We start from the raw sequence: 24,176 nt of genomic DNA on the forward strand, positions 1-24,176 counted from the left end.
TGTATCTTAGGTAAACAGAATAATGGACCTGCTATCTGAAATACAAACCGGTGGCAGGTCTCTCTGAAGAAAAAAACAAATAAGTTATTTCTAAACTGAGGAGTATCAGCAACTCTTCAGATCCCTGGAGGAGAAAGCACTATTTGCTTAGAACAAGGAAATTACGGTAAATCCTAGGAAAGAAACGGAATGTTGTACGCTCCATTTAACACTTCTCCAAGTTATCAAAGTGTGTCTGTACCTTCAGTTTCAAAGTTATGCAAATGGTTAACTGTGTCTGCAGATGCTTTATAATAATAGTATAAACATGTATTTACTGTATTCACTGAATTCATGATTACTGTTTGTCAATTTATTCACTTTTACAATTAAAAATATACATTATGGTGTTCCAGCGCATAAGACTCTGTGCTCCCAATACAGGGGGCCCAGGTTCGACCCCTGGTTGCGAAACTAGATCACGCACGCATACCACAACTATGAGCACGCATGCCGCAACTAAAAGATCCCGCATGCCACAGCGAAGAGCCTGCGTGCCACAACTAAGACCCAGCGCAGCCTAAATAAATAAATATTTTTCTTAAAAAATATACATTACTAAGAAAAGAATGTTTCACACTACTTTTAGATTAATTATACAAAAGTGCCCACTTTTTCTTCTCTTGAAGGTTAAGGTTACCAAAGTAAAACTCAAATGTCATTTTATAATAAAAGAAAATAGTTTTAAGAATAAAACCACCCTGCCAATACAGATACCACATTCATATAATCCTTTAGTATCAGTAGCATATGGAGAACATAGGCTCTCCTGATGTCAATTCAATACCTTGGAAAAGATCCTGTAAGCAATTAAAAGAAAATTCTGCAACTAGGGGAAGAATGTACTGAAAAATTCTTACATAAATTCTATTAGGAAAATACTTACTGAATAAAACATAATAAATACAGTGAAAAGATTCTAGTCTGTTGAGGGTGAGAGGGAGAGGCAAGACAATTATAAAAGTAACTGCAATAGGGCTTCCCTGGTGGCGCAGTGGTTGAGAGTCCGCCTGCCGATGCAGGGGACACGGGTTCGTGCCCCGGTCCGGGAAGATCCCACGTGCTGTGGAGCGGCTGGGCCCGTGAGCCGTGGCCGCTGAGCCTGCGCGTCCAGAGCCTGTGCTCCGCAACGGGAGAGCCCACAACAGTGAGAGGCCCGCGTACCGCAAAAAAACAAAAAGTAACTGCAATAAAAGGATGACTAGTAAATGCCATAAGAGATGAAAAAGTTAAAAAAAGACTCAACAAAAAATGTATTAAATCATAGTTTGGGGGTCAGAGTGTAAATTGAGATATACTCAATGTTTATAAAATAAAGGAGTTGATAAGCTATAGCATTTGTTTAGACCTTCCACTGTATATTTTACTTAATGATGGCTTCACTTCGTATCAATATTAGAGGTAGAAAAAAATTATAGAATGTGCTCAAATTTTAAGTGATAATATTCCAAGGAGATAGAGTCAGGTCTTCAAGCTAATTTTTATGTCACATGCTATATGTTAAAATTTGTTAGTAATGGTAACACCAATGATATGTAAGCTAATGAACCTCAACAGGGAGAAGGCTATATGATTAAGAGGTATAGAAAGCAGTAGACATTATTAAGGAAGATTTGTTCGGAGCTTAGGTCTGAGTGCATTAAGTGAAAAGCAAATATTACTGGTCACGGCACCAAGACAACAAGACGACAAATATTAAGTTATCAGTCATTGGCTTCATGTGGATGAGCTGAAGAACTCGGTCAGATGGAAAACACAACTGCATTAGCTACTGAAGATCACCAAGAACTTAATGAAATGCAAATACAGACAAATACCAATTTAAACAATGGTGAGAGGACAAGTTGCTGAGAGAAGCAAATTCTAGATCTAGCGTAAGAAAATGCCTTGATTTCTTGTAATGGAAAGTTAACTGTATAACAAAAACACACTACAGAAAATACCCCACATGCAGAAAAACATTACAAACTCTATCAATCTAACTCAACTTAAGCAAAAATTTAAGAAACAACTACTTAAGAAGCTTCCTTCTTATAGTCACATACATAACGGATAGAGATTTGATTATACATTAGAATCATTTTTACCACATATTTTTAAACATACAGATAAGACCCACAATTTCCTTGGTTCAAAATTACAAAACGAGAGATTACAAATATGATGGATGGCCTTTAACCTTAAGTAAAAAGACAAAAGTTGCATCACTAACACTTGAAAAGGAAAAAACACAGCAGAAATCTACAAAACACCTAATAAATTCAGACGTGATAACAAATACAGTTTCATGGTACTTATAGAATCAATTTATCCAAGTTAGAGTAAAAATACATATTAGAGCCATATAGAATACCAACAAATCTCTGCCCAAAACTGTAATTACCTTTGTTTTATATAACATATTGATGCAGTGTCTATATCAATAAAAATATATTTCTAAACTCTATATAGAAAAACTTTCTACACAAACAAAACCTGTTGAAAGAAAAGTGGTACACCAAAATTCATTTACATAAAGCCAATTTTCGTCTTAACAGATCGGGGGCAGGAGGTTTAGTTAGGTACAACCAACCAATCTACAATTTGTCCTTTATTCAGTAACTGATGCTTCTATGTACTCAGCATAAAACCTGGAAACTTTCCTCTCTAAAAAAAGATTATTGAAATGTTATTGAGTATATGGGTGTGGTATGCGCCAAATGTCATGTACAACATTCTTTACAAATGCCGGTTCTCAAATGTTTAGAAGTAACATAATAAATCTTACTTAAACATGTTTGAAATTCAAATTAAAATCAAAATTAAAATCAGCATGCTATTTATCTGTGAGTTACAGAAAGAAACCACTAATTAGGGCGTTTCTTTTTTTAATAGCTTCATAAGAAAATTTATATTATGAGCAACCTTAAATCCCCTACGGAAGGAAGTAAGATAAACATTAAAGAATAAAGTTAGCCATTGTATGTATACAAATAGAACCATCCAAAAGACTTAAACTGTTGAAGAATATATTGGTTCACCTCCTAAAATACTCTGAGCTCCTTTTCCAGTAATCAACTTTGCACCATCCCAAAGCAGAACTCTTCAGTTTTCTGGGACTACCACACTTCATTCTCCCCCAATTATGCTGTACAGTTAGCTGAAAGTCAACCATTGATTCCAAAGCAGAGCAATGAAAAGAAGCATAGCCTAGTAGGTGACACAGAAGTTCAAATGGATGTGAAGAAAGCAGTACGCTGCAAACTATTCTTATAGCTCTGTAGAAAACCGGTATCAATCTTTAACAAATTCTCCAACCTGTAAAACAGTACACATCACCAGCCAATGACAAACCTAAAAAGTGGGGCTTATCTAAAACACTAAAAATCCTGTGGTAAAAAAGTAGAATTCACTGTCAACCACTGCTCACCTTCCCACGAGTCAATTTAAATTTCCTAAAACCACAAGCCAATTTCCAAATGTTCAGCAAATGTTGCATTTATCAACAGCATTCACGTGCATTTGCGGATGCAGGTGCGCGCGCACGCACGCACACGCACACACACGCACACGCACACACACACACCCCCATGCTCACCAAGCTCTGAATTATCTGCTGAATAAAAAAGCTTACAGCTTAGAACACAAGAGTCCATTACCTTTTTCATTCCTTCAAAAACCATATAACTAGATAATAAATATTCCAATGTGACTAAAAAATGACCACAGTAAATTTTACCCACTTCCCACCATAGAAATAAAAGCTGTAAAAATTAGGGTTTCAAATACATGTGCATCAGATTCAAAGATATTACACATCCTGTAGCCATCACTTACCTTCTACTCTACGGCTACATATAACTTAAAAATGGGTATGGTATGTGCCAAATGTCATGTATAACAGTCTTTACAAATGCTGGCTCTCAAATGTTTAGAAGTAATATAATAAATCTTACTTAATGTAAACATGTTTAAGATTCAAATTAAAATCACGGTTAGTCTGAGTTCCTGTCTTAAATATGACTTCTTAATAGAGACTAAGCAATAACAATGTCTTCACATCAAAATATTTTAACAAGAAAATATATATAAAAATTTGTTTGCACAAATATATTCTTTGAATTTTTAAGGAATATCTCATTTAAATGAGGTTGCCCATGGGGGGATAAAAAAAAGAAAATTAAGCCCAGGTGAACTATTTAAGGGCATTAACATGTAACCTATAATTTAGCTACTACTCTAGTCAATATATACCCAATAATTTGCTAATGGAAATACTTATAAGCTGTATTTTCCAATTTTAAACTAAAATACTTTCTTTTGGGTGAAAAAAGATTGGGTGACTTCTCGTTACATGAAGTCCCAGAAGAAATTCAAACTACCACTGGATGCCTTATCTCATTCTTTGCCAAATCGGAATTTCCTTTACATATAACTCCTATATAGATACCTCTGTTCTGAATCACTACCAGAAAGCAACAGGCTATGCAAAGCACAACTGTACAAAAGAAACACCTTTGTGCCACAAAACCTGTCAGCCAAATATAAGCTTCCAATTGGACTTAGAGATACCTACAACACTGGACTCGGAGACACCTACAAATGACTACACAGCTCCTTTGAGAAGGAAACTGTAAAATAAAAATTAATATATCACAAATATACCTGAAATCCATAAGCTTCTCCCTCAAGTCTCAACATAAAGTAGAATAAACAAAAACCAATGCTCTTTTTAGAAATCTGTAACTCACTGAATTTCCAAATCAGTACATTAATAGTCTTACTGGTAAACTTGATGGTCTTTCTTGTTGTATTAAGTTCAAGTCTTCATGGTTGGGTTTTCCAGGAGCCAGAGGAGGTTGAGACCTAGTTCCATAGCCTTCCTGAGACATATCCTAAACAAACACAAATATAAAGAAATATCTCAGTGAGTTACAAGCTTCTTTGGTAATCAAGATGAAGCAAAGGCTTATCACAAAGTATCAATTCATCTTACATTTAAGCAGACATCTATGTTAGAATTATCATTTCTGTAACACTTTCTCAAAAGCAAAAATAAAATACAAAAAGGCAGTGGATCATCAAGAGCAAAAATACATATAATTAGCAATTAAATTTATTAGGCAACCATACAACCTAAAGACCATATTTGAGTTCTGCAGGAAGGTGACAGTCAGTAATAGAAGGGAAAGAAAGCCAGCTATAACCAAACTCTCTTAAACCATAGCAAACCAAAAGCTCATGTTATTGTTTAATTCTGATTTTGGTTGAACCGTCTTTAATATTACCTTGAAAATGTAAAATAATTAATGAAAACTTTATTATCAACTGACTTTTAATACGCCCTCTCAGCAACCCACAAAACAACACAGTTATTAAGCTGACAGTATCCTGGGGTTTCTACAAAACCAATAAACACTCACGTATAGAATTTCATGTTCACGTGGCACAGTTACCAAAGAACCACAATAAAGAATAAAACAGCAGTGGGGACAAAACACACTAAAAAAACCTACTGAAGTAGAGAAACTTATCAGTAACATGGCCTTTCTGGCATCCTGCTGAACACTTTTCCAGGAGGAATTCTGCATGGTTTCAGTATTATGCTGAAATATAAACCAAATACCACGCCAAACTTACTGTATGTCAGATCTCTAGCTGTTTAACTATGCATGCTCAGTTACTAAACATTCTACCCCCATTTACACCCGAAGTCAAACAGCAGGACAGAGTGTAAAATGCTTATTATAGCATGTCTTAATTGGCACTGAAAGTTGAAGAACCAGTTTCTGATTGGGAAGAAAAAAAAAGAATGGAAAATATCACTTAAAAATAAAATTCTCTCCTTCTTCCCTGTCAGTTTAAGTATGTGTTAGAATTAAAGAAACACAATATACAAGTTCTACTTCCCCTGTTAAATTCTCAAAATATTACTTTAAAAATTAATGAGTTGAAACCCTATAAAAAGCTCCTGCTGCCCCACCCCTCTCTCATACAGTATACACTTAAAATGACACAGCTTCTTAAGCCAAGAAACTTTGGACCAATAGCTGGTACTGAAAGTACACAAGCTGTACCAACTAGACTTCACTAGCCAAGTGTCGGTGCAACCTGCCTTTAAACAGGCTCTGAAGCAAAGAGCACGCCAGCAATCCAGCATTTCCCAAGCAACTCTTCTTCCTTTTACATAAACCCCCCAAACAACCAAGCAAGATATCTAGCCTCTAACAGCAGCGCAGAATGCCCAGTCAGTACTATACTATAGTAGGAGAATTACACTCAATTGTCCAGGTTTTTACCTGATAACATTTAGGTGAGGTCTCTGAGCACAGACAGCCCAAGGATATTTAAAAGGGTAGCTCCTCAGTCTGGCTGCTGGCAGAGGTTAACAATTAGACTGGTGGGGGGGGGGGCGGGGAACTCTCTCTCTCTCTCTCTCTCTCTCTCTCTCTCTCTCTCTCACACACACACACACACACACACACACACACACACACACTACTTGCTCTGGATCCCAGACTTTCACTTGTCACACGGACTTCCAGCTGCATGTCCTACAGGTTCCTTTAGATTAACAGCGAGGACTTCAAAATCAAGCCAGGAACAAGGCCTCCATTCAGGGACCTTCACCCTGTTACAAAAAAACCCCCACAAAGGAGCAGAACGGCCACGCAATGGGCAAACAAACTAGCAGATCCCCACCTGTGCCTCAAACACACACACGTGCACACAAGGTTTACCGGCAGTGCTTAGACACTTGTTTTAGTAAACTGTTAAGAAACAGGAACAGGCTCACATGCCCTATGCTTATAAGCCTTTTACATTTCCTTTTGTTTTCTCTTTGTGGCTAAATGAACTGATTTTTAAAACGAGCTGAAAAAGACCGTTACAACTACAGTAAATACACATTTTAATGTGGATACTGTCCCCTCTAAAATAAGCAACACTGAACTAACAGACTATGAAAGCCATCATGAAATTTTACTATGACTTTACATTTCATTTTTTAAGGCTTAAAATTTTTAAATAATTAGATCCCACCAAAATCTCAAACACTATTCTTAACCACAAGAGGCTTTCCGTTATTAAATACAGCTGGAAATAAAACCAAAACAAAATTTAGTGAAAATCACTGAAAATGGAACTTGTTCTGCTTCAATTTATGTTTGAACATAAGGATTAATTTAACCGAGAGAACATCCAGAAAAGGTACCAGGTTTTAACCTAAAACAACCATCATCTACGTAACTTACACTGGGACTATAAAGGCTACATTTGGCAGCTGTAATAAAGATATAAAAGTTATATAGCATAACAAACCTGAGGTTTTTCCCCTTCAGAGCTATACTTATTTTCTGGTAGATACTTATTTTCATCTCAGGAAAAGTAAGTAGGAATAAGTAATTTAACAGACAAGAAGAGGCCAATGTCTATTAGAAAACAAGAAATACGTTCAGCACCATATTTTATAAACAACAACTAAGCACAGCCTTCATGTTTAACACATCACTGCAGTCTCTGATATTCAAAGGTTTAAACCAGTGCGCACTAGTGTGCACACTAGTTCACACACGCAGATTGTCACTGTGACAAATACACAGCTGTGACTATTTAAGAGAGCATCACACTGTAATAATGCTACAACGCAAAGGAGCCACACAAGGGAAGTGTGGTTTATCCTTTCAGAGTCCTTTATCAGTATTATTTTTCTTCATCTCACTCACAAGCTTTTCACCACTGACTGATTCTGGTTTTAACCATCTTTATGTTATAGATCAAAGGGAAAACAGAGACTGACTCACAAAACAAAAAAAGTGTGAAAAGAGCTTGAGATAGGGGCATGTACACATTTGTTTCAGAAGTTTTCACTTAGATGTTACTTTTAACAAATGTCTAGGGACTTCCCTGGTGGCACAGTGGTTAAGAATCCGCCTGCCAATGCAGGGCACACCGGTTTGATCCCTGGTCCGGGAAGATCGCACATGCCGCGGAGCAACTAAGCCCGCGCGCCACAACTACTGAGTCCGTGAGCCACATGTACTGAGCCTGCACTCTAGAGCCTGCGAGTCACAACTACTGAGCCCATGAGCCACAACTACTGAGCCCGTGTGCCACAACTACTGAAGCCCGCGTGCCTAGAGCCCGTGCTCTGCAACAAGAGAAGCCACCGCAATGAGAAGCCCGCACACCACAACAAAGAGTAGCCCCCGCTCGCGGCAACTAGAGAAAGCCCGCACACAGCAACGAAGACCCAACGCAGCCAAAAATAAATATAAATAAATAAATTTATTTTAAAATATGTCTAAACATTTATTGAATACCTTGTATGGACCAGTCCCTTCACTGGGTGCTTAACATCTTACGGTGTGAAGGATGACCAGGAAGGAAACACTAGTTATACTGTGCTATTGTGAGGAAGGATAAGATCAAAACTATGCCCTGGCTCTAGTGTAGAGGCCAAGAGCAGGAGTACTTCTGTTTTCTTTTATAATGAAATGAATTAAGTACTAACGGCAACATGGGACTATGAAGAAAATGTAGAATAAAATGTCAAGGACAGGGCTTCCCTGGTGGCACAGTGGTTAAGACTCTGCCTGCCAATGCAGGGGACACGGGTTCGAGCCCTGGTCCAGGAAGATCCCACATGTGGCAGAACAACTAAGCCCGTGCGCCACAACTACTGAGCCTGCGCTCTAGAGCCCGTGCTCCGCAACAAGAGAAGCCACTGCAATGAGAAGCCCGCGCACCACAACAAAGAGTAGCCCCCGCTCGCCTCAACTAGAGAAAGCCCACGCGCAGCAACAAAGACCCAACACAGCCAAAATAAATAAATAAATAAGTAAGTAACGTCAAGGACACTTATAAAATATTTGAAGGGCTTCCCTGGTGGCGCAGTGGTTTGAGAGTCCGCCTGCCGATGCAGGGGACACAGGTTCGTGCCCTCGTCCGGAAAGATCCCACATGCTGTGGAGCGGCTGGGCCCGTGAGCCATGGCCGCTGAGCCTGCGCGTCCGGAGCCTGTGCTCTGCAACGGGAGAGGCCACAGCAGTGAGAGGCCCACGTACCGCAAAAAAAAAAAAAAATTGAAAAGGAAAAATATTCCCATGGTATGAGTTCAAAGGATACAAAGAGATAAACAATGAAAAGAAAGACTGTCTCCTACTTCCCAGGATCCCTTCCACAAAGCTTACTGCTAATAGGTTATTTATCTTTCCACAATCATTCAATGCACAACCAAGTATAAATGTGAATTTAAATCTTTTCCTTTAAAAACAACTGGAGCGTATTTGCTGTACACAGTCTATTCTGTGGTCCCTTAACAATACATTATATATCTCCTTCTGTATCTGCGCCTAAACATCTACATTATTCTCTTTTTTTTGCTATGCAGTATTGTATTAGTCACTTCTGTGACTTATTTAACCAGTCCCCCACTGATGGACATTCAGGTTGTTCCCAGTCTCTCCCTACTTCATACAGCACTATAATACACATCCTTGTGCATACATCTTCAGCTGAAATACTTCTGTAGCGTTACTCTCCACAAGGGGAACTTCTGCCAAAGGGTTGGTACATTTAAAATTTTGATGGAGGCTGGCAAAGTGCTCTCAGCAAAAGGAGTGTCAATTAACACTCACAGTCTATCACCTGGCTAAAGATGTTTACCTCAGCATCAGGGTATGCCCAACCACAGTACAAAAGGCAGCAAACTCAGACCAGGGGAGAGGCGGGAGGACTGGTAGATAGTAACAGAAGAAAACAATTTAGACAAACCAACAGCTGTGGTACTAAGAGGCTGGGGAGGCTAAGTCAAGAAGCTAGCAAACACTGGCTGTCTTTAGAGTCCTGCAGAGAGGGCTTCAGATCTGAAACAAAGGCAACAGGGAGCCACTGTGGCCTCTAGATCTAGAATGAGATGATTCTCACGTTAGTTAAGAAAGGTTTTTCCAATAATCACATGAAGTACAGATGTACCAGAAAGAGAATGATGATGGTACTTATTACTACTGCAGTAATCTAAAGTGGGGTGACGAGGATCTGAGTAGCCTCATAGCATCTCACAATATCTAGGTCAGAATAATTTCTCGCTCCTTTTCTCTTCCTGCTTTGGAAGCTCCTATCATCAATCCCAAATACTAATGGGAAACAGATAGGGTCCTGGCACGTAAGACACTGTAGTGGAGAGGAGAGTGCAATCAACTCCACAGAGAAAATGCCTGCTGGCCACACAGGGCTGCCAGTCACATGAACTCATCACTCTGCCCATGAAACTTCCCGAGCTACTGACCTATTTTAGTTTGTAGATACCTAAATTTAAAATATCCTTTCCAAAAAGAAAACAATATAAACCTATAAAGTATCCACTTCGAGAATGGACCAAATCACCCCCCTGCCTCCTCAGGAACGCCCTAACGGAAAGAGTACGATCTAGGACAGCTGACACTGCATGCAGGGCTCCGTGACAGGTGCTGTGCACACTCCACCTTTATAATAACCCCAGGAGATGGTCCCTATTATCTATCACCTTGTTTTTTACCACGAGGAAACAAAATCTTACGCAATGTGCATAGCTAGTGTCTGAGCACATTGCTAGCATCTCTACGTGATGGACAAATCTTCATTTCCACCCTAACTGTACTCTACAGACCACTGTAAGCTTTGAGCACTATCATAAGGATTTGATGTAATTTTAATTTTTTAAGGTATTATCCTAGCTTCCACCTATTCTCCTCAATTCCCTTTTCAAAAATTATGAATCTTAAGTATTTTGTATGTGGGATACTTCCAAAACATTCAATTATAATATTATGAATTAAAAAGTATTCAAACTCCCACAAATCTGAATACAAGGCCACTCTACCTACTACTCGTTATCATCAAATAGTCGTTTAAGGTCCACAGGCTGATGGAAAACAAGATAAAGAGACCCATCTTGCCTCCTCAGATTATGTTCGCTTAAGGATCCTCTGCTGGTTCCTCTCTTTCCCTCCAAGGACTCCACGCAGACTCCTGGATGGTGATGATTCCCGAATCTCTCTACTTCAAGTCCCATATATCTTAACTGCATTATGAAGGAGTCCCTTGTAGTCAAGGAGTCCCTTGTATGTCAAGAAATGACTCTCTTAACTGTCCTCCTCAAATCTGATCCCCTTCCTTCAAGGGCCACCTGGTCAAGGGCATCCCCATCCACATGGACTTCTCAGAGTCCTTCCACACCCCTTACCTCTCTCACCATCCATATAGACCTGACACATGACCAGACCTAAAATCACTGTCAAGTCCACGCCCTTCATCTTCCCTGCAGCTGTCAGCTCCTTTACACTACAGCCTCTTGCCCGCCACGCCACCAGAGCAGACTTGCTAAAACACAAACGGCCATGGTGCGCTACTGCCTGGTAAGGCCTCCCCCGTGGCGCCTACAGAATGAAGCCCACAGTCCTTGCTCCGGCACAGAAAAGCTCATCAAACAACCTCCAGCTGCCACCCCAGCTTCATCTTGGCCTTCCCCCGGGCCCACTGCAAGTCCTCAGCTTCACGCACTTGACTGCTCACAGGCTTCCACAGGGCCACCTGCCTGCACGTGCAACTCTCTCAGTCCAGGTGGGTGCCCTTCCTTCTGTGTCTGCAAAGCATCGCTGCCTTCAAGATCCTGCTAGAAATTAACTCCTCCATTCCCCCAAACAACTACCTCACAACTTCAGATGTATTCTTAAAATACAGCATTATAAATTCTTAAACTATTTGTTTGTGTATCTCCTGAACTGGACTCTTACTTCCTCTTGGGTTCCCAGCGCTGAGCACCGACAGGTACTCAAAAGCCTGGTGAATTACTGACTGAATGCCTTCCAAGAGCTTACACTTAGAATTAGACACAGCCATACAAAATAAATGTATGAGGACAAACATAAAACTGAACAAAACTTGGGCTCATGTCCAAGAATATTTATCATGTTAACAGCTACACTGCCTGGTAGCAATATGCTACAAAACACATTTTGCTGTTTGTTACTGGCAGTCTTACGGCAAAAAGATGACTATAAAAGAATGTAGTAAAAAAAAAAAAACAAGCAAAAAAAACTGGAAATTAAGAGGCAGGGAAAAGACTATCGTGATCATCAGTGGTGTCATCAAAAACGAGAAAAATCAAGACATCCTTTACCTCCTAATGATCAGAACAGCAATGAGATATTCTTGCAGGAAAAAAAAAATCTGATAATGAGTTTGATAAAGCCTGTATATCTAACTACCAATTTATAGGAAATTAAAAAGGGCTGAGGAATACATTAAGCCATAGCAAATCAATCAGCAAATCTCAAACTGTGGGAACCTCTACTAGAAAAATGACCTAGTTTCTTCAACAAGTTAAGTTGTAACAGCAAAAAGGAAAGGAGAGAGGAAGAGAGGGAGAGATGAAGAGATGAAGAAAGAGGAAAACTATAGAGATGAAAAGGTATCAACCAATTATGAGAGTGGATTTTATTTGGACCTTGACTCAAACTACCCCACAATGTAAATTAAACAGAAACATTTAATCCATTTATGAAACTACTGGAAATTTGAACACTGGATAATTGGTATGAAAAATATTCTTTAAATGTGATAACTGTAGTATGTTTGTGTTTCTTTTTTTAAGCCCTTTATTTTTTAGAGCTATATACTGAAATATTGACAGATTAAATGATACAATAGCTGGGATTTACTTCAAAATAATATTGAGGGCGGGGATTGGGGGGGTGAAGGAAGAGCAAATGTACACACAACAACACTGGCCATATAATCGTTGAAGGCTGAGCGATGGGTGTGTGGGGCTCGTTATATTTTTGTCTACTTCTGTTCATTGTTTGAAAATGTCCATTTAAAGTAAAATGGAGTTAATGGTATGAAAGACGAATTCAGGAATCCAGAACTGGGACTGAGGCTGTGGTACTGACTCTGGCTTACACCTGCAAGACCACAAAACTTCTGAATTGGTCCCTTGCCTGCAATCCTCAATCTCCCAAGAAAGCCCACTATGCGTTGACCATTTACTCTTTCACAGTTTCTTAACCTCTCCCCATTTTATCTTTAACATGTTTGCTGTACTATTTAATCCTAACACTTAACTGTCTTAAAAAAAAAAAAAATCGGACTTCCCTGGTGGCGCAGTGGTTAAGAATCGGCCTGCCAATGCAGGGGACACGGGCTCGAGCCCTGGTCTGGGAAGATCCCACATGCTGCACAGCAACTAAGCTGTTGCTCCACAACTACCGAGCCTGCGCCCTGGAGCCCGCGAGCCACAACTACTGAGCCCGTGCACCACAACTCCTGAAGCCCACGTGCCTAGAGCCCATGCTCTGCAACAAGAGAAGCCACCGCAATGAGAAGCCCATGCACCGCAACAAAGAGTAGCCCCCGCTCGCCGCAACTAGAGAAAGCCCGCGTGCAGCAATGAAGACCCAACGCGGCCAAAAATAAATAAAATTTTAAAAAATTAATAAATAAATCAAAATAAATCCTTAAAAGCATTAAAAAAAATCCCTCCATAATCTTAACCAAATTAACCTTCCCAGTTTCATTTTCCCCTAGATCCCCAGGTAAAACCTCCTTATATTGACTCTGACCCTTTCTGGACCTCATCTCCTGATCAAGATGCCCTCCTTGCCTAAATCTGACACTCTGACACTGACTTTGGCTCAGCCTCTTAAAGGCCCAGTGTCCAATTTCACTGACTCCAAAATGCCTTTTCCAGCCACAGATCTCGCCAGAGACCACAAACACTTGAGTCAAACCAACCCAAGCTCAAATTCCAACTTCTGGACTATTCACTAGCTGTGCAACCCTGAACAAATTTTCCTGAGTTGTTTCCTGCTCTGGAAACTGTATCAGATTGAGCGGCGCTGAGAAGGCTCAGGGTACAGTGCCTCCTTCCCTCCCAGTGCCTCTGCAGCTTAGGCACATGGTACTTCAAGAACAGGGGCTGAATGGGGTTTCTTATATATCACGACCGCTATCTTTTAGGATAATGGTAAGTCACTTTAATTCTAAGTCCATATCAATACTTTCCCCTGCATCTTCCCTCACCCTTGCTCCAAAAATCTTTTACATCAGATTAAAAAAATCACAGGACCAAAGCTCATATGGTTTTTTTTTACTGCTACTGATTCCACAGGCAGACGCTAAGCTTCTATTAAAGCCTTATTATCTGTAATACACTAGATATACTGATGAGTCCAAAGGCTAGATTCAGAATATTGTTAATTTTCTATTAACTGAAAGGAATAATTACTTCCATTAAAAAAGAACCATTCTAGAAAAAGAACAGGCTTATCCAAACTACTTTGTTATTTTCTTTCTGATGAGTCTCATTAATATTGATAATAGATCCCTCGCTACCACTGCAGCCTGCCATCAACAAGAATGTCACTATGACACGGGACTTACCAGTATACCTGAGGCTGCAGCTGCCCCCATGCCTGCAGTAAAGGGGCATGAGAGGACTGGAGATTAGAGAGAGGAGCCAGCAAGAGCAGCTGCCTCTCTTACGTTAATCAAGTTAGGACCCTGGAGGCCACTACTCTGGCATTCAAGACTTAAGAAAATCCTTTATTTTATTTTGGTTTTTGCAAGAACTTCTTCCTAAACTAACAAGGGGTCAAGAGTGAGAAGGGAAGCTACGTGGTTACCTAAATTTCACTTCTCCTAAAATACTAAAGAGAAATATGAAGATACTCAAGAGCTAAGGAGTAAAGTAATTAAGATTTTTAATAGATTAATTAATTTTATTAAACTCACAAAGCAAATGAGCCACAGTAAATGTTCAGCTGTACTTTTTATAGGGAAAAATAGTGTATGTAATTAATAATAATAATAATAATACACAGAGCAAAAAGAAAACCCAGCTCTGTAACTTATCACTTAAAGAATTTCCTCATCCATAAAAACAAGATAACAGGAACTTATCTCCAAAAGTTCTATTAATGATTAAAGGAGGGACTAAGCAATGAGCACTGTGCTTGACACATTTAAATGTTCAATAAATGTCAGCTATTGTTATTTACATTATCTAAAACCACATTTAAGAATAAGAATCAAAATTTTCACTGAACCACTGGAACTTCATCCTGTGACCACGATGCTGCTGACAGCAGCAGCTAACAATTATGTAACGTTTACTCTTCACCAGGCACTCCTGAGAGTACTTTACTCACTGAATAAACGCTTATGGTCTCGACATCAACTCCACGAAATAAGTACTATTTTCAGATGAAGAAACTGAGGCACAGAGGTTGAGAAACTCGTCCAAAGTCCAAACTACAGAGTCAGAAACTCTGGGTGTACAGTTCAACAATGTGTGTTTTAACAGGCCTTCCAGGAGATTCTAGTGCTCACTAAAATTGGAAAAACCCTGGGCGAACAATTGCAAAGGCCCATAACAGTAGCCTTAAGACCTGAATTTCAGCCCGTCTCTGAAACAAAATGCATCTTTACTGCAAACAACAATAAAGAAGACAGTAAACCCTAGGGACTGTATTCAACCTCCTGTGATAAGCCATAACGGAAAAGAATATGAAAAAGAATGTATATATTTGTATAACTGAGTCACTTTGCTGTACAGCAGTAATTAACACACTGTAATTCCACTATACTTCAAAAAAATAAAATAAAATAAAATAAAACAGAGTTGGGATCAAAACCAAGCCCCACCACATTCAGGCATAACTTGCTGTAGGACCTCTGAGGGTCACTGTTAACATAATATAGGGGGTAACATCCATCTGCCATGCTAGAGTACAAGATTGGAAAGCTCTGGTTAGTATTTCTGCTCTCCATGGCTCTCAAACTTTGGAAGGCATCAGAATTGCCCGCTGGAGTTAAATGCAGATCCCCAGCTACTCCCCACCCCCTCAAACAGTTTTGGAGTAAGAGAACTTACTTGAGCAAACACTCCAGGTGATTGTGATGCAGACAGTCCCTTTTTTTCTTTTTAGGAAACCACAGGTGTACTAGTATCCAATGGCTCCGCCTTACCCTACTTCGAGCTCTATCTTTCCTTCACCTCCCAAGGCTAAATAATGCAAAGAGATATGCGTCCACTCCTCTCCCCGAAGTCTAGCACTCTAAGGAAAATCAGTGAGTGGACTGGAGCTGGTTCTGCTATCCTTCCAGGAAAAAAGGTGGTCACTGCCCACACTAGCAATGCAGTTCTAAAAGTAACCCTATGTTTCAAACATCTGCAGATAATCATCTTCTGGCATTCATATACATAGAGTTTGTTACCCTAAGAACTTTTAAAAATCAAAGAAATTGATGAAGGAAGAATTTTACTGTTATATATGTAAGTTATGTTTTACTTTATTTTCTATACTTCAACAAATTGAAATGAGCATTTAAAGACAAATGAAGACAGCTGAGAGTAGCAAAAAAAACAATCCAGGAAAAATAAAAATTCCTCAATCTCCCTAGTTTCAGAATTTAAATATCAAACAAAGAGAATTGTATGAACAAATATAATGAGCCTCGATGATGCTTCTAACTGCATAACTTATTCTATCCTCAACTTCATCCCTCAGTCCCAATGGGGCGTCAGAGGAGAGAGAAAGTTGAAGGGGTATGAAGAGAACCACATCAGGTGTGAGTGCCAGTTCCTCGCGATATCCCCCTCTGCAGAGGAGGGGCTTCCTCCCCCACCTGCTCGCCGAGTCTGGGCAACTAGGATAAAGAGCTAGAGAACAAGTCCCGAGTGTACCCAAGTGTCCGGGCATCCAGTTCAATCCCATGGCTCCATCTCTATTGGAGACGGAGATGGAGATGGGGGAGAGGGGAAAGAAAAAAGTGAGGAAAAGAACTTTAAAAAGCTCACTCACTACTACAGCTACGTTAGAAACAGGGAATGGCGTGGAGCTTAAATGATTTTTAGACCAAATCCTGCTCTCGTGTTTGAGATTTTTCTTCAGCTTTTCATAAAACGTATCTTAAACAATGTAAGGTTTTCCTCTTCTATCACCACAGCAGACAGTCACAGCCAGCTGATTTGATCTTCTGCACATTTCTAAGGAAGCCTGATGCTCTGACGAGCAGCCTGCGGGACAGGTCGGAGCACAGCCTAACCCGGGGCCAGGCTGCACACACATCCCAGGCCCGCCTGGGGCTTTCCTCTTCTCAGGAGGGAGCTTCCATCACCTTTCCAGAAGTAAATTAAGTACTGAAAATATGGTTATTGCTCTATAATTCCTCACTTCCTGGCTCTGTTTTCCTTTAATTCTGGTACTTGAAAGGAAGAAAATTATTTTAAAAATATTCTGAACATGAATATGAATAGCATTATCAAATTATAGTCCAATGCAGTTAGAGTCCCAGGTACAATCCGAAACATAAAAAGAATAACTATTGAAAGTTTTCCATCAGAGAGCCAAAAATGCTTTATTACTGGAAACAATCTGTGCAAGATGTGAGAATTTTCTCTTCCTTTTCTCCACTTTTAATAAAATAAAAGCAAAGACCCAGGCAGGCATAGTTGCATAGGACCACCCTGATTTTTACAGCAATTAAAACCAAAACATTCATAGCAAATTTTAACATTATCAAAAAGTTTTTCTTCATTCTCCAGTAGTTTTTTCTATTTGCTTATTTAAGAAGCTTTCAGGAATAACAAGAACCAAAACAAAACACACACACGAATATACACACGGAACTGACCATTCTACATAAACTGAAACTTTCATGGCAGCAAGTTACATGTAGAGTATATTCAAAATTAGTGCTACATTTTTAATATACTGCTCTGTCTCCCACGGGACAAAAAAGTAGGAGAGAGGGGAAAAGTTGCCACTTTCTCATTCCTGTCCTCCTAACCTCTGACCCCTACCCTCCCCCCCAGCCAAGAGCCTTGCCAAGCAGGCCCTGAGCACCACGTGAGCTCCCAGGAACGTCTCCAACCTGAGTCTAGAAGCAGTTATGCGGTTGGTTACCCAAGCGAACAAGCAGAAATCAGTCTAGGAGTGGGTCTTGCTCTGACCTGAAAGCAACTCAAAAGTTTTCTCCTCAGATGCTCACAAGCTCTTTAAACATAAAAGGAAATCCCCAGCCCTGGTTCAAAGCCTAGGACAACTGCGAGCCTGGTCAGCAAGAAAGAAAGAGAGTCAAATGCAAAGGAAACCCCAGGCTTCACTAGCAATCTCCTTTAAAACAAATAATACCTTTATCAACTGACATCCCAAAAGTTTTTATTATCAAGTTAATTAACAGACTCCTGTGTTAATATCTAAATGCTGGGCAATTAATGGCAGCAAACTATAAATGTCCTTGTCTTTGCTCTGACAACAAAATCTTATAAAGCAAACGATATGAGCGCTTCAGTAATGTAACACAGGCCTTCTCTGCCTAATTTCCTCCAGAAGCTGCAGAATACAAGTGGCTTATAAATTAACATCCTGTTATATAAATAATAAGAAACAAAGATTAGAATAAATAATTAACAATAAAGGTCTGTGCCACAATGCATCACCGTCAATACACTTAATGTAACATCTGAACTCCTTCAGAGACTTCAGTGGCAAGTTATTAATTCTGAAGTATTTTACCCTCGTTTCCAATGCTATCACCTTCTTTTCAAAATGATGCCTGTTTTCCAAATACTTTGTTTACTGCATCTCCTTCTGAAAAATTCTGTCCACAAAGATGTCCAAATGAAGTGGTATTTTAGAAAATATAATTTAAACACTCGTTTCTACCGACGCACATGTAAGCAGACTTAGACTTCCAACTGGCTTAACTACTGAGCGATGATCCACTGTTACAAGTGAACCGCTGAGCTAGAACTATTTTCTGCTTTAAAAAAATTATTGAAAAATAACCTTTTACTTCATTCTTAATCACTGAGGAAAAGCAATGAAATTCACCAGTTCCAAGCATAATTAATATGTTCCTTCCAAATGACCTTGATTACTGAACCAAACTTAGAGTCTAGTTCGGTATCATTCAGGGTTGGGCATTACCTCTGTTCTCACTAACAAAGAGTTAGCTACCCCAAGATCATTTTTTCTCTCACCAGCAAACTCTTACTCATTCTTCAAGACGTCCTCTGGGACACTTTTACTAGTATCTAGTCATAGCTCGAAAACACACCTCTCCTACTGTACTGTCTGTCATCTGCCCATGTTGACCCTTCTATTCAGCTGGGAATTCCTTCACTTCAGATACAATGTCTTATTAATCACTGGATTCCCAGCATAGAGAACATTCCCAAGCACAAAGGGATTCAATAAACAGTTTATGTTTTGCTTTTCCTGTCTTCTGCAACTTTTCCAATAAGCCTGAGGTTAAAAAAATATATTAAAAAGATAAAAGTTGTACCTTGAGAAGCATACACATTCATAATACCCAATATTTCTCTCAAGAATCTGAGATAATTCTATCGGCTGGAAAAAAACTATACCTAAAAAGGCAAAGTTTGAAATACTCTCACTGCTTTAAACTAGAGTTTTGTTATTGCTGTTGCTGTTTTAAGATCCTGATATATCCTCTTTAAACTGAGACTTACTTGAATGGAGTTACCTCCTACAAATTTTCTCTAAGGAAAGAAAGATTTTTTTCTGGCTATGGAAACAACAGTGTAGTTTAAAGCCATGAAAACAGTGTTCTGCAAGGCTGCCAACTGTCACAGTCCTGGAAAGGAAGCTGAATCAGCACAAGACCAATGTCAAAGGAAAGGGTATTGACAGACAGTCTGGTTTCCATACCAGGCAACTCCCTTCAGGTTACTCGATTCTTGGAACACTGCCCTTGACACCTAGCAGCTGCTTCCATTAGGAGCAGTGGGTAGAAGGTCTGGGAGAAACGTGTGCCACAAGAGAAACATGATCTCTTCTCCAGCATCTCACGAGAGTGGAACTGAAGTAGGACAGGAGTTGAGAGGCAAAAGGAAAAAGACGACGAGGCTATAGGTACAAGGAGGAGAGAGGAAGGTAACGAGAGTTTGCTCTCGTTACAGTGAACCAGGAAACAAACCTAACTATAATACTTTATGACCCAAGAATGACAAAATGGAAACTTTGAAACAAAAAATAAAACCATGAAAACTTACGGCATTAAGGGAGGTTTTCTCTACTGTACCGAATCATTAAATCTCAGGTGAAGGAGTTTGAGCAAGTAAGCTAGGATACAAAAATGCTTCCAAGTGGAAGCAACCTCTTCAAATAGCTTTTTTTTTTAAAACAAGAACTAAATTTTAAAAGAACTTTAAAATTAACACCTTTTAAAAGCAGGAAATGTCAGCATGCTGAGTAAATAAAATGTTTGGTGACTGGACAGTTCATGTCCCTGTTGTATTAGTTCATCTCTTGGACTACAATAGGAAGAATAAACCAGGCCTACTGTTACTTACTGATTTTTACTGTGTGTGTGTGTGTGTGTGTGTGTGTGTACACTTTATTTGCAAACTTAGGATATCTCCACACTTTGGGGTACCTTACTTTTTCTGTTAAACAATTCTGTGAGCATGTTATTTAAAATGTTCAATATTTTCATTGTATAGAATTGCTGTTATATGGTAATAAATCGCATGGATTCAAACCCTGTTCACAATTTTGAGCTGTTCATACAATATAACTCTATCACTCTCATTTGTACCAGTGGAGTTCATTGTTATTACACACATAGATGCAAGCCCCAGACTATTTCACAAGTCTTCTAATGTAGACACATCTGAGCAATATTTTATTATAAACTTTCTGTCCTTTCCATTACATTTATGGCATTATACTGATGTTTGAAACTTTGTATATAGGTAACTAATTATGTATGAACTTTATTTCAGAAAAAAATAAGGAAGCCTAAGTTATTCATATTGATAAGATTTCAAGGAGGCGGTTAGTTGTCACAAGGATAAGGAAATGCAATGAAATTTAAGGGTGTAAGGTAGGAATGCTAGATTGTCCTATGATGTATAAGAGATTGATCCAACAGATCATCATACCACATTCATTTCACAAGACCCAGCATTCATTTAGATGTAAAAACAAACAAAAAGCTAACTATTTGTCTAAGCCTAGAACCCAACTCCATTCTGCATATAAGAACAAACTATTGTTAAAACAACTTTATTGATATACTGTATTTTCTAGGAATAAAACTACCATATATACTGAGGGAAGATTATATTTTGTTTTGGTCGGACTCTGACCAAGAGCTGCTCATCATCTTAAAAGATGACATCTCCACTGACAACCCTGCCTAAGACATCTGAGAGGCTGATACCACACTCCTGCATCAGCCTCATTGTGTAGCTGTCAGGCCCACACTGATCCCACATATACACGCAAGCTTTCATTTCACAAACCTTCAATGTAGTCATGCCCGAGCATTTATTTAGTTAAGTACACAATATTTTATTATACACCAATTTCTTTTCACTTTTCCATGTACAGTTAGTGCATTATTGAGAACTGTTTAAAATTTTGTGTAGTAACATAACAGTATCTATGAATTTTGTGTAGGTAACATATTATCTATGAATTTATTTCAAAAGAATAAAGGAGGCAGTAGAAAAGTTTCATTATAGGACTTCCCTGGTGGCGCAGTGGTTAAGAATCAGCCTGCCAATGCAGGAGACACAGGTTTGAGTCCTGGTCCGGGAAGAGCCCACATGCCGCAGAGCAACTAAGCCAATGCACCACAACTACTGAGCCTGTGTTATAGAGACCATGAGCCACAACTACTGAGCCCGCGTGCCACAGCTACTGAAGCCTGCATGCCTAGAGCCCGTGCTCCACAACAAAGAGAAGCCACTGCAATGAGAAGCCCACACACTGCAACGAAGAGTAGCCCCCTCTCGCCGCGACGAGAGAAAGCCCGCACGCAGCAATGAAGACCCAGCACAGCCAAAAATATAAACAAATAAATTTATTAAAAAAGTTTCATTATGAAATAGGAATGTACTGTCTGTATGTTCTAAATTATTATATTACATGTTTATATAGTTTTAAACTGTATACAAGATATAAAATAAACAACTAGAAAACAGAAGACAGTACCAGTTCCAAGAGTATGGCAGATTGGATACTCTAAGTGCCTATAATTGAAATATCTAAAATACTTGATAACATGCTTTTTTTTTTTTTTTTTTTTTGTGGTATGCGGGCCTCTCACTGTTGTGGCCTCTCCTGTTGCGGAGCACAGGCTCCGGACGCGCAGGCTCAGCGGCCATGGCTCATGGGCCCAGCCGCTCTGCGGCATGTGGGATCTTCCCAGACCGGGGCACGAACCTGTGTCCCCTGCATCGGCAGGTGGACTCTCAACCACTTGCGCCACCAGGGAAGCCCGATAACATGCCTTTTTAAATGGATCACAAACTTGGCATGAATGTGACTGAAACGAAGAACACAGAAAGTAAACCAAGAACGTGGAAAGTAAGAGAGCAATAGAAACTGACTTCTGTTATGGGTTTTAACTTTCCATTTGATGACGATACAGGGAACAGGGGAAAGGAGGAATCTAGGGCCCCCCCAAAAGGGAGTAAAATATGAGACAATACCTCTCAAATAACTTAGGGACTAAGAAGGGCTACATCCATCATTTAAGAGCATGAAAACTCACTAAAGAGAAAGGAAAAATACCTGTCTTGAACTTGATACTGAGAGGTAGGAGGAATTAAGAAATGACTCCTTTGAGAATTAGCAACCACAGGCTAACCATCACCAGAGTTTCTGGTCAAAATTAACACTTAATGGTGTGCTCTGTAAAACCTCAAGAAGAGAATTCCATTTAAAATGGTCCCAGAGGCCATATGACCTGAACCCACTGATCAATCTTAATACCAGTTGTGGTAGGACAACGAAATATTAGGATGTTAACATCCTGATGTAACACCCTCACTGCATCACCTAGGAAGTATACAAACCATGTCAGTCAGTAAGGATGTGTAACAAGCCACCCCAAACTTAGTGGCCTAAAGCCACCAGCACGTATTATGCTCACAGATTCTGTGGGTGAGGAATCCGGACAGAGTACAAAAGGGAAAGCCTATCCTCATCACAACGTCTCTACAGCCTCAGCTGGAAGACAGCTGATAGTCACCAGACGGCCTGGGGCTGGAACCTTTTGGAGGCTTCTTCACTCAAAGGGAGGGTCACAGACCCCTCCACTAAACAGAAGCAGTGACCTAAACACAATCACAAACGAAAATGTTTAACTTCAAGCCTTTGGATCTAACTTGCAATTTACAGGAAACAGAGGGGCTAGATGAACAAATTAAGCCATGTCAAGGGAAAACAATCAGACAAAGCCATTTCATAGGACAACTGACTCCGTTTTCTCAACATGCCAAAGGCATGAATGGGGGTGGGGTAAAAGAGAACTGTTCCAGATAAAAAGACTTAAGGAGCAAATCAATGTAGTAACCCTGTATGAATTCTGCTTGAAACAAATTAACTATAAATAAGGCATTCTGATGACAACTGGGGATCTCCGAATATGGCTAGGTTAGTAAATGAAAAGAACTTACGGTGGCATGTGAATGCTCATTCTATCATCCTGTTTGTCAGCCTATTAAGAACTTTCTAAGCAATAAAACTTTACAAACTGAAATATGAAATATGATTCCTGATGACTAGTGCCCACAAGCAACTGGCAAAAGCACACAACAATCCTTCTGAGGGAACAGGACACAAACCCAAGCCTCAATAAAACTATTTAAAAAAATGAATGAAGGGAAGTAAGAAAATTCTTAGAACTAAAAGAGAACAAAAATAATGCGCATCAACATTTGAGAGATTTGGGCTTCCCTGGTGGCATAGTGGTTGAGAGTCCGCCTGCCCGTGCAGGGGACGCGGGTTCGTGCCCCGGTCCGGGAAGATCCCACATGCCGCGGAGCGGCTGGGCCCGTGAGCCATGGCCGCTGAGCCTGCGCGTCCGGAGCCTGTGCTCTGCGGCGGGAGAGGCCACAACAGTGAGAGGCTCGCGTACCGCAAAAAAAAAAAAAAAAAAAAAAAAAAATTTGAGAGATTTAGCCAAAGTAGTACTTAGGAGGAAATTTTTTAGGCATATTTATTTGGCTTTATCAGACAAAAAGCAAGATATAATCAAAGTAAGAACAGAATTTAATTAAACTTATAAAAAAGAACATGTAATAACGAGGACAGTGACCAAACTTGTTTTGGAAAGACAAACCACTGGCAAGATTA

General features: G+C 39.7%; 1 protein-coding gene across 4 annotated transcripts in view; it reads right to left on the reverse strand.

Moving 5' to 3' along the window:
* ARID1B (AT-rich interaction domain 1B) overlaps positions 1-24,176 on the reverse strand; it is a 411,713-nt gene that overhangs the window by 253,891 nt on the left and 133,646 nt on the right. For all 4 annotated transcript variants that reach the window (XM_067701689.1, XM_067701687.1, XM_067701686.1 and 1 more), the window contains one exon: positions 4,803-4,913. In XM_067701689.1, coding sequence (XP_067557790.1) covers positions 4,803-4,913 — 111 coding nt within the window. The remainder of the gene's footprint in view (positions 1-4,802; positions 4,914-24,176) is intronic.

This window comes from Pseudorca crassidens, chromosome 13, assembly GCF_039906515.1.
Source record: "Pseudorca crassidens isolate mPseCra1 chromosome 13, mPseCra1.hap1, whole genome shotgun sequence".
Classification (NCBI taxonomy): Eukaryota; Metazoa; Chordata; class Mammalia; order Artiodactyla; family Delphinidae; genus Pseudorca; species Pseudorca crassidens.